The 11,675-nt window shown below is 38.8% G+C and overlaps 2 protein-coding genes across 2 annotated transcripts in view; both read right to left on the bottom strand.

Moving 5' to 3' along the window:
• The window catches only part of LOC122061655 (pentatricopeptide repeat-containing protein At2g32630-like), a 1,806-nt gene extending 981 nt beyond the window's left edge, over nucleotides 1-825 (bottom strand). Inside the window, exons 1-2 of the mRNA XM_042625070.1 lie at nucleotides 698-825; nucleotides 52-611 (exon numbers count right to left, since the gene is read on the bottom strand). Of these exons, the coding sequence (XP_042481004.1) occupies nucleotides 52-611; nucleotides 698-825 (688 nt within the window). The remainder of the gene's footprint in view (nucleotides 1-51; nucleotides 612-697) is intronic.
• A 3,435-nt stretch (nucleotides 826-4,260) lies between these two features.
• LOC122061057 (caffeic acid 3-O-methyltransferase 1-like) lies at nucleotides 4,261-6,337 on the bottom strand. Its single transcript, XM_042624223.1, has 2 exons — nucleotides 5,846-6,337; nucleotides 4,261-5,178 (listed from the first exon to the last, which is right to left on the bottom strand). Exons 1-2 carry the CDS (start codon nucleotides 6,265-6,267, stop codon nucleotides 4,500-4,502), a joined length of 1,101 nt encoding a protein of 366 aa, XP_042480157.1. The 5' UTR covers nucleotides 6,268-6,337; the 3' UTR covers nucleotides 4,261-4,499.
• Nucleotides 6,338-11,675: the final 5,338 nt, after the last annotated feature.

Here is an 11,675-nt window from a genome sequence, read left to right as displayed (position 1 = left end):
TTTTTTTTTTTTTCTTTTCTGTTTGTCTTCTGGTTCTCATCTCTAAAAGACAATCTTCGGCTTGATTAAGATTGCGAGACTTAACCAATGCATTTACAAGAACAACATAAGCATCAATGTTCAAACAACAACCACTGGTCTTCCACCAATTGAACACTCTTACTGTATCATCAACCAGACCCAAAGCCCCATACAAAGACATCATCGACAACAATGCTTCTTCACTTACTCTATAACCCATCAAGCTTTCCATTTCATTCCAAACCATCTCTGCTGATGCCTTCATTTCTGCTCTGGGGTACACATAAATCATAGATGAATAAACCAATTCCCTGTTCTCAATACATTCAGAAGATTTAATCTCTGCAAATATCTTCTCGGCTTCATCAACCAATCCAATTTTCCCATAACCACGGATCAGAGATGCATAAACATGGCCATTAACATCAAAACCATAAAGCTGCATTTTCTTCACAAGTTCAAGAGCTACTCCATGCTTGCGTTTCTCTACAATAGCCTCCACAAAAGTAGCTAAACTGTGACTGTCCTTAAGAATCCCTTCTTCGAAAAGAGATACGGCTTTAGAAACAATGTCTTCCTCAACAATCTCCCTACGAGATCCATAGCCAAACACTTATTAGGTCTGTATCCAACTTTCCTCATCTCTTCAAGAATCACCCTACAAAGCTTCACCCACCCAACTCTACAAAGAACCCCAGGCAATGTCCTGTAAATCCCCTCATCGGCAAGAACCCCTGCATCTTCCATTTCCAGGAATAGCTTCATAGCCGCACGAGCATCCACATTCTTTCCATACACATCCATCAAACACAAATAGAATGCCTAGCTAGGGTTTGAACCTCGTACCCTGGCCCTCTCTGCCACCAAAATCGCTTCTTTATACAGCCCATGTTGTGCATAAAAAGATATGGCATAACAGTAAGCACCCTCATCGAATTCGATTTCTTCCAACAACTCTCGAACGAAAAACTCGCAGAGAGGTCAGAGGGTTACAGTTGAGAGGAGAAGAAGAAGGGTTAACAGTAGCGATTTGGGGAAGAACATAACTGTTTCAATTTGGGGAAGAAGAAGCCTACACTGCGAATCGCAGCTGGTGGCCGCGAGTTCCTCCACTTCACCGATGCGATGATGCTACTGCCATGATCGCCAGTCATCGGTGCTGCCGGTGCTCCGAACGAGCGCCGATGGTCGGAAGGTGAAGGTATCGATTTGGGAGAAAGGTATATTTGGGAATGGAGACTTATTAATGGGTATGGGTATTTTAGGTACTTTCATTTAATAAGGGTATTTTGATATTTAAAATAAAATATAGTTATTGACATAAATAAACAAAGTATATTCTTTAATAATGACTGACAGTGAAGGGTCTAAGAATAATTTGATAAAATAGTGGTCTTATTATTGTGGCATTTTCTAGAGGGTGACACGATAAATTTTCCTTGAAATTATTTATGAACATATCTCCTAATCATATCTACACCAACCACAAGACCATTTCCTTGTCTTTCAAGATATGTACAATAAAATATAAATAAATAAATAAAAAATGCTAGGATAAAGGTAATATAGACTAAGGGCCCGTTTGGTATCGTTTCTGCTCTAGAAACACCGTTTCGTGTCAAAAACGAAAACTTCAGTTTCTGTGTCAAAACGCAGTTTTTAAACGAAAAAATTGTGTTTCAAAATTTCAGATTTTTATCGGGATTTTTTTTTTTTTTTAAATGGAACGAAACTGGGAAGACGAAACTCCATTTTGGAGTTCCATCCAATCTCGTTTTTTTCAGTTTTTTTTTTTCACTTTTTTGTTCCAAAAAAACAGAAACGGACCATAAATGCACCAAACAGAAGATTCCGTTTTTTCGTTCCAATAGAACGAAAAAACTCCAGAAACGTTTTTTTAGAACGATACCAAACGGGCCCTAAGCCAGATAAATGGATGATTCAAACTGGATCCGGTTAATTAATAACTGTAAATGACTCTAGACTTGCTGTATTAGCCCTATTAGTATTTATGTAATTGTGCTTTCTCATCAATGGAAAATTATTAAGTTTGATTCAAATACTGTACTTGAGCATTCATTAGCAACTTACTAATTCGGAGGAAGCTTTAGTTGCCATCTTCATTTCGTTTCAGCTGAAGAAGGTTAGATGGTCAAAATGAAGCAACCTCTTCACTCAAAATAAATGGTAATTTTCTTCAGATATTTTAACAAAAAGTTGAGGGCAAACTAGGGCTCTTATTTCATTGCTTGCAACTTCAAATGCCCTTTATTTCTGTACATATTTTCTTATAAACTTCCAGAGGCACATCTTCTTAAGAAAGATTGCAAGGTGATCATGGATATTTTGAAGAGATCGAATCGTGAATGGGCCATGGTCAGCTCAACATTTGAATGGTCTAATTTTGCATCTGGAGGATAGGTTTTCTTGGAGTAATTATCATCATGTTTAGAGGGAACTTAATGAACCAACGGATTATAAAGCATTTTTGACTTTTGGGCATGTAACTTTTCCTTTTGATTTTCCAAATTAGCTTCATATTATAAAAGACGATTCTAAGCTTTTAACCCATGTATTTATTACCAAATGTAACATCTTTCTTGCTTAGTGAAATTTGTATTTACCTATCAATGAAAACTTATATAACTCATTTGGGAATGGTATAGTTTTTTTTTTTTTTAAGTGAATGGAAAATATATTAAAATATAAACAAAAAAACAGATACAATAGACAAAACCTAAGCTAGCTAAAGAAAGGCAAAGGCCCTACTCAATAGAAGCCAACCCTACAAGCGTGAAACAAAACAAGCGAGCCTTAGGAAAGAAGCAGGATAGGAAACCAAAAGGGAGGGGAAAATGTTTTCATCATTGAGCACTTTTTTTAATACTATTAACATTTGGGGAATCATGATATAGATTTATTAACATTTGAGTATTTTTTTTAAATATTATTTATAGTTGATGCGGAAAAAATTGACTGAACGATCTTCCCTGCAGTTCCTGGTGCTTTGGCCGACCTGCACAGAAGAGAAAGACAGCGGAGAGCCGGGCTGACCCGACGGTGGACTCTCCGATGCCTAAGTTAGATCTTTCCACAACAGATGCTCAAGAGAGCTTTTTTAGTAGGAGAAGTGAGTCATTCATCCCTTGTGATGGAGGCTTACCTTGGTATTTATAGGCTGCTGATGGAGGGCAAGTGGGAGACGATTGTGAAGAGTCTTGTTTAGGCGTGGAGTCCTCAAGGGGAGTGGCTCTGTGATTCTGGGGATATTCCAGGAATATTCCCCTCTTAACTCGGAAAGGCCAACCGTGTGATGTCATGATGACGTGTAGTGGATAGAGTCCTGTCTTCCGGAATAGGGATTACGTTGCTTGAATGTAGGGGTGGACGAAAACACGTTTCTGGAAACCTTGTTGTTGACGTCGGGCCGAGGTGGCAGCACGGCCAGATGAAGGCCGAGGTGGAAGCACGGCCAGATGGATGCCGAGGTGGAGCACGGCCTGATGGAGGCCGAGGTGGAGCACGGCCTAATGAAGGCCGAGGTAGAAGCACTGCCTGATGGACGCCGAAGTAGCGGCTGTTGGTGTATGATGTCTTGTATTCCGTCGCAGTTTAATCCAGGGAGTACTGGTGCAGCACCTAGAGAGCCAGGACGGCAGTCCCGCTAGCCGGTTAGCGGGCCGTGGGGGGTTGCAAGGGGGGCAGGAGGCCCCCCTGCATAGCAGGGGGTGTAGGGGGGCGCAGCCCCCCGCTCGAATTTTTTATTTGAGGGCAATTGTAGTTTAATCCGGATTAGGTTGGAAATTATAATTTGATCCGGATTAGGGTTTTTTTCGCTATATATTTGTAGCGAGGGTTTCTTTCTCTGTAATGCAAGCAATACGGAGAGGTGTGAGGAAGAGCATTGTAACCCTATTCTCCATTGATAGTGAAGCAGGATCTCATCTCACCGGGGACGTAGGCAACCTTGCCGAACCTCGTAAAATCTGTGTGCATTGTTTGTTTTGTTTTTCCATTATCTTCTGCATCGTTTTAGGGTTGCGTTTCTACAGCGGCTCAGTCCTGTTCAGGTTTACGTATATGCTTTAGCCGTGCTGAGGAAAATTTTATATTTTGCCCCATCAACAGTGATAGAAAGTTTTCATCATTGAAAATTTGAAATACTAATTTTTTTTTATTTTTGGGACCAAACTTAAAAAAAGCTACCAAAACAAATTTTACAGCTAAACAGTAAGAACATGACAGTAACTAGTTTTAGTGTAAATTATCATCCATGGTCCATCCATAAAACATTTGGGAGGTACACAAAGGGAAGTGAAATTACACAGGGGGAGAGAGAAATTATTTGGCTATCCCAATTCTCAAAATCCAGAAAAATCCTGAGAATCAGGCGCACCAGCGTTGGGAGATATTCTAAAACAGTAGTAGTAAAATTTGCTTCTGGGTTATGCCCAAATGTCCAGTCGTCGAAAGGAAAATCAGACCTTCTTCAAGAATTCCAAGACATAAGTGTTAAAAGCATAGCAGGCAACTCGGAAACCAGGGAAGCCGGCGCCCTTAGCCAGAATCTCGAACTCCCTCTGAGTCCTCTCTTTGCCACCTGGATTGTGTCCCAGCATGATGATGTCCATGTGGATTTCAGTCTTGGCAGCAAGTGAAGTCTCTGGGGTGGCCGGGAGGAGACCATCGACGACGATGACCTTGCCGTCCTCCGGCAAAGCGTCGTAGCAGTTCTTGAGGAATTTAAGGCAGTGTTGGTCGCTCCAGTCATGGCAGATCCATTTCATGAACACAGCATCGGCCTTGGGAACACTTACAAACATGTCGCCGCCGACGTGTTCGACTCCCGTGTAGGCGGGGGCGTCGGCGAGGACGTGGGGCAAGTCGAAGTTGATACCCTTAAGGGATGGGTACTTGGAGACAATCATGTTGAGGGTAGCACCCACTCCTCCACCCACGTCCACCATGGAAGTGAGGCCCTCGAAGCCCTTGTAGGTTGCGAGGATCTTCTTCATGGTGATAGTGGAATGGTTGGACATTCCATTGTTGAAAACCTTGTTGAACCTGAGATCCGTGCCGTGGTAATCGAACGATGTCATCCCATGGGCCCTGTTGAAGGGGATTCCACCTTCCAACACTGCATCTTTCAAGTAGTACCTATGTATCATTCATATAAACAAACATTAATACCATTAAATTATATGCACATTTGAGAGAGTCCGGATCGACCAGGTACTCGTACGAGAATTACTGTGTTTGATTCATACTGGAATTCCACTTAATCTCTCTCCTCTTTTAATTGGTTTTTATTTTTAGTGGAATCTAAGTGTGGATTAAATATCATATAAGAATGATTTTCATATTATGAGACCATACTATACTATATTTGTTGTCACTCGGAGACAATGGAACAAGTGTTGAGCCATTGATAGGCATTGATAAACTAACCCAACAACCACCTTGAGGTAGATGGGGAATTTAATTTTATTCATAGTTAAATTGCATCATTCATGAATAGAATATGACGATATATTTCCAAAATCTATGGATTAGAATTTTTGCACACGTCATTGACATAGTCTTCTTAAACAGAGAGTCAACTGGACTGTTAATCTCTCTTGGAAAAATAAAATTGTAATTATACTCATTAAACTAATAATAGAAAATATGTTAGACCCAAAGAAAAACCCTGTGGTGAATTAGTGAATTTCATGTATAGATCAGATCATACGAGAATGATTCCCGTACGAGAACTTGATCCACACTCGGATAAAGTTCCTATTTGAAAGGAGCAATAAGTGAGAAATCAAGAGAGAGTACATACCAGCTCTCCATGAGGACCTTGTCTTGATTCATGAGAACCAAGGGAGTGAGGCAAACTCCATCTTGGTTCTTGACCAAGAACTTACAGACCGGAGCAAGACCGTAGAACCTCTGGGGGCTTCCGTCGTCGAGGGTGGTTTGAGAGCAGGTGAGGATGGAGTAACTGGCCAGAAGGCGCAGCATCCGGTCCAGCATCACCGGAGCTTCCGGGTTTTGAGTGGGCAGTTGAGCGGTGATTTCCGACGGTGACAACTGAGCCCCTGCGCCTGCCTTAGCGATGATCTCGAAAAGGTCGAGCTCGACGGCCGATTTCAACACCATGGGCAGCACTGAGAAGCTGGCCAGTTGCATGGCGTGCATACATGCTTCCTCGTCCTCCTGCTCTTCATTGCTGAGTGACCTTTCCTCCTCCACTGAACCCATTACTTGATTTTTGAGCTTTGGGTCTTTGGATAATTGATTAATTGATGAGCACTTTACACAATCCTCCTCCTTTTTATAGAGCGCAACTCTATTACTTGTTTGACTCACTTATCCCTATAATTTGTACAAATTGTATATAGGATGTATTTTGTACATGAAAGAGATGTTAATATTAATATAATGGCAATTCCATGTTCCCAACTGCTTTTCTATACATTTCCTAACTAAAAAAAGAGGATCTCACGAACCACTACTGAGCCCACCTTGTATACTTTATTTTATCTATATGGTATTGTATATTTGTGAGAACTGAGAATGGAGGGGGGAAAGCTTGATGCCACAATAAACGAGTTACTGACCGATCGGATGCCTTGGATCCATCATTGACTATGTTTTTTTTTGTCTTATAATGTTTATAAAAATCTTGATGTCTCCATTATGTGGGTAGGGAGGAGTAGGTTACCTAAAACCATTTATTAAATATCAGGAACAAGTCATTCAAAGACCATGACCCACTTTCTTATTTATGCAGTGGTTTCAGAGGTTAAACACCCCCTAGGCCCTAAGCACAGTAAATCAATTGGGCATTTTTGGTTGGGTCTCTCTCAACATTTTTTTTTTCTTTTGCTACAGGCTTTTCCAAGCATATATCTATTATTTGTGGTATTATTATGGGAGGAGGTTAGGTATACCACTAGCTTTTCTAGAACTAGTTGTTCAACCAATGGGAGGATAAAAGAGATATAAAGAATTTTTCCAAGGAAATGAGAGAAATAAACACATATCTGATATACATACTGGGGACATACCTATTTATTTATTAACAAAAGTTTTTATGTATTAATGAGCACTATCAACACAAAATATTGTCAAATGGGCATAAAGTTCATTTGAAATTATCAAAACACCGGGGCCTTGTCCTGACTGTTTGCAATATTCAGTGGAGTTACTACCTGAGGGTTGATCACTCTCAAGTGCATCTCCTTACTTTTCAAAGTGTGGCCATGAGCCCCTTGTTGATTCCTATGTGGGTCTATTATGTAATATCCAATAGGTCCTTGAATTTGAATAAAAAAAAAATAAAAAATCAAAACACCACCTGCTAGGGCCCTATTGTGCAATGTGTCATGCATGAATCCCTTGTCCTTTATTTATTTTTCTGATGGGCTTGATGGGTGTTACGTACCTCATTTCCTCATTATTATTATTATTATTATTATTAGTAGTAGTAGTAGTAGTAGTATATATTATTATTATTATTATTATTATTATTTATTATTATTATTATTGTATTTGTATGTGGGTAGGAAGTATTGCTACGGTGGGGTGTTAAGTAGTTATTAGAAGTTGGTAAGTTAGTGGAAGTTAGAAATAAAAATTGGAAATGGAAGTAGTAGAATACGAGAAGCAAGAATTTGTAACTACTTGTTTATCACATTTAATAGGAACTAATATGGAATAGAAAATGTAATGAAAATTTAGGCAAAATGGTCGCGGTACATGCAGATAAATAGGAATGCGGAATGTTCGGAGCTCGGTGAATGTTCACGTGAGTGATATGATTGACTCGTGTTAAATATGTTAATCCTGCTAACAGAGTTGTAAACAATTACAACTCTGTTTAATATTATTAATATTTAAATAAATAAATAATAAAAATCCCAATATAAGCGGACTCCTCCTTTCATTTCGCTTAGAAATCTTGATCCTCTCTTTCTCTCTCTCCTTGCTTCTTCTTCAAGGTTGTTCTTTCTTTCTTCTTCCTTTTTCACCGCTCTCCAGTCTAGTTGAAGTTTTGTTTACCAATTTCAGTGAAGATTTGCATCCATGGTAAATTCTCATAGGTTAATAATATCTACCCAATAAGTAATAATAAAATCCTAGATATTCAACAGCTTTGTTTACTTTATAAATTCAAATTTGTCTTTTGCCATACATGCAAACTTTACTGTCCAAATCCCTTCCCTGATGATTAATATGTAAACATGGTATTTGGATATGTGTGGCCAAGTCTCTCATATGCTCAGTGCCTGAAAATAGTTATGTTGATTTTTTTTCTTATCTCATCCTATTTTGAGAGAGAGAGAGAGAGAGAGAGAGAGAGAGAGAATTGAGATTTACCAACAAAATCGAAGGAGGAGTCCGTTTATATTGGATTTTTATTTTTTATTTATTTATTTATATAAAAAAATATTAGACAAGTTAAGTAACCACATCCGTCATCTCTCCACCCTAAAAACTAGGAATCAGTTACAATATAAAAACTAATAGATGGTTTAGATTAATCTAAACTTAAATGGACGATTACTATTAAAAGAAAGTGAAAATAAGATTGCAATACGTGCGTCCTGCTACCATTCGCCCGAAAATTTATCATAAATTATCTCTCTTAAGTTTATCTTAAGAAGAGGCGGCTATCTCCCAATTAGCCAGACGTCTGGCTTCGTCCGTAAAATCAAGAGGGAGGCACCTCCTAGCCAAAATCCTATTTTATCTCTCATCTTTTCTCTCTATCTCCTACTTTCTCTCCCTCTCTTTACAGTGCATGTATCATTGGGTGTGACACAAAAGAAGGCAAAAGTGACATGGGGAGACAAAGGACTGTCGAAGGTGTTACTTGGGAGTTGGAAGATGAGGAAGTCGAAGAAAACTGGGTAAAGAACGTAGACTTCACTACTAGTAGACCATTTTAATGACTTCGCCTCTTCTTTTGTCCTGAGGAGAGAAAAGTGAAAACAATATATGTTCATGTTTTCCCCCTTTTGTTAGCAGTGAAAATGTGTCACCCGTCCCTCCCTTTCGATGCTCATGCGCGCATTTTTATTGGCCTAACATAGCCTGGCAGCAAATCTATTCCCTACTTATAAATACACACATTCCACCTTTTCTTCTAGAAAGATATCTAAAGTGGGATGAGCATTTCAATTTTCTATTGTGGATTCACGCTGGGGACCGAAGGAAACCTCTCTTCCTCACCAACCCATCCACCAACTCTGCCTGATAAAAGATCCCTTTTTTTTTTTTTATGAGAAAAATCCTTGTTGCGGTACCTAAAGTCTGGATTTAAGAATAAAATGATTGAATGTTTCCTAAAAAATTGTGCAACAGAGTGTTGAAGGCGGCAATACCTTGTATTACGTCGTTTTTAAAAAGTGGGACTTATTTTGATGGGAAATTTAAGAGGCTGAAGGCCTCAAGGCTCAACCTTCTATAGGGGTATTTCGGCAAAGGTCTCGTATAGAGTTCGTAGTTCGTTATATATTTGTATCGATAATTCTTTCTTTGTAGGTAGTATGAGAGAGATGTGAGGATGAACGATCATAACCTTATTCTCTATTGATAGTAAAACAAAATCTCATCTCATAATGATGAGTAGCCTTGCAAATCACGTTAATCTTCGTATGATTGTTGTTCACAAATTTCCTTCATTTTCTACATCATTTTACTGTTTCGTTTCCATAAAGAAAATCTCTTCATCACCCAGATTCGACCGAATAAGGGTAATTCAGACATTCTTTAATAGGGGCAATACTTAAAGATGAGACTCATATTCTAGGAGTCCAATCGAATGAAGTCATGATGGGTTCCAATTAGGGGTGCAACAAGGTCGGGTTGGCCTAGGCTTCTTAAAACCCTAGCCCAACCCTGAGTCCCCTTAACTGGGCCCAAACCCGTCCTGACCTTGACTCAGGGTCGCAAAACTTCAACCCAGGACCAACCCTTCTGGGTTCAATTCAACCCTTACCCGCCTTGATTGGCCCTGATGGGCTGAGATACCCCTGATTGACCCTCATCAAGGGCCGGGTATACCCTGATTCTGATCCTGCAAAATATGAAATAACGAAAAAATAAAAAAATATTTATAATAAAGAGGAGATTAAAAAAAAAAAAAAAATACACACACACAAACAAAGTCACAAATTACTTATCATGTGGAGAAGATCCTAAAGCAAACATTCAAACAATACAAATAACTCCAACTATTATGGTAAACAAAGAGGAGATCATCCTAAGAAAGTAAATAATCCAAAAAATTTTAACTATTTGTCAAGATAAACAAAGAGATCATCTTAATAAGGCAAACAATCCGAAGATCTCAAAACTCTTGTCATGTTAAAATAAAGAGGAGAACATCCTAAGACTTGCATCCCTAGTTCCAATGCACCCCATCATTTCTCCAAACCCTTTGCTATCAATGTTTCTCTCTCCCTTCCCAAGACTCCCCAAAGTCTCTTTATTCCTCCACTCCTGTATATTTAAATTTTTAGTTTGAAATGGTGAGTTTATTTCGATTTGCCTTTTTAATTGTGCTTGTAACTCCCATTGAAAGTTTGAGGTCCTCAAATGGTAAGTGTCGAGAGTGTCTCACTCTTGGGTGAGAAGGGTCCCTAAAAAAACCCAGAGTCAAGTGATTTTCTCTTACCGTTGGATTAAGTGATCCTCTCATACCCTTATTATCTTATACTTGATTTTCCATTTTGGTGATATAATTCTCTTCATTTTTTTTAACTTTTATTCAATTTCACTTAATTTGAGTAGTATCAACTTGGAATCAAAGCAAGTTCTAAATTTTAAGCCTAGAGGTTAAGCAAAGTAGCCCCACATGACATCTCTTGAGATGCTTCTCTTCGTGATGAGGTAAATGAGTTTCGCAAACAGATACCAACCTTAAAGTACCATGAGAACTCTTTGAGGATGTTATCTTCATCAAGTGATCCACTATCTCCATTACATCGGCCTCGATTCCTACTTTCAATGAAGAACGTGAAAATGCATCGAGCTCTAAATCAACTTGATCACACACATTGTTGCGATCGTTGACACGCCTTCCCACATTCGCTTGGGCAATAAAGTGTCTCGCACATGCACTAGAAATAGTATTCGTGTGGATGTTCCTAATTTTGATGGTAAGTTCAACCCTGACTTTAATATCAATTGGGTTGAATCTATTGAAATATTTTTAAGTAGGAAGAAATTTTGATTTGTTGCTATCAAACTAAAAAGCCATGCATTAATTTGGTTGGTACAATCTCGATGTGAACAGAGAGGAAATCATCCCATTAGAAAATGAGTCGAAATGAAATTAAATTTGGATGTCTACTTGGATGATAAATCCTTCCCCAATGATTATCTCTAAACCTTATCTCATAGTGTTATATGCATCTAGAATTCTTGACAAGTTTTGAAGACTGAGAAGGCATTAGCACAAAACAGACCTTACAAACATGAGCAAATCCAGCTCCTCTTGCCAAGGCTGTAAATTTTTCTTCTATCCTCTCCTTCCCTCTTGTAAATTTTCATTTGCAAGCATGCTTTTAGATTAGCAACATTTTGTCCAGAACAACTGGCTTTTCATAATCTAGTAATGCTCATAGCTACTGTTTTTCAGTAACTTCAACCAGTATTTG

Source organism: Macadamia integrifolia, chromosome 14 (assembly GCF_013358625.1).
Source record: "Macadamia integrifolia cultivar HAES 741 chromosome 14, SCU_Mint_v3, whole genome shotgun sequence".
NCBI lineage: Eukaryota > Viridiplantae > Streptophyta > Magnoliopsida > Proteales > Proteaceae > Macadamia > Macadamia integrifolia.
The sequence above is the reverse complement of the archived record's forward strand: the minus strand, read 5'-3'. Positions and strand labels throughout refer to the sequence as shown.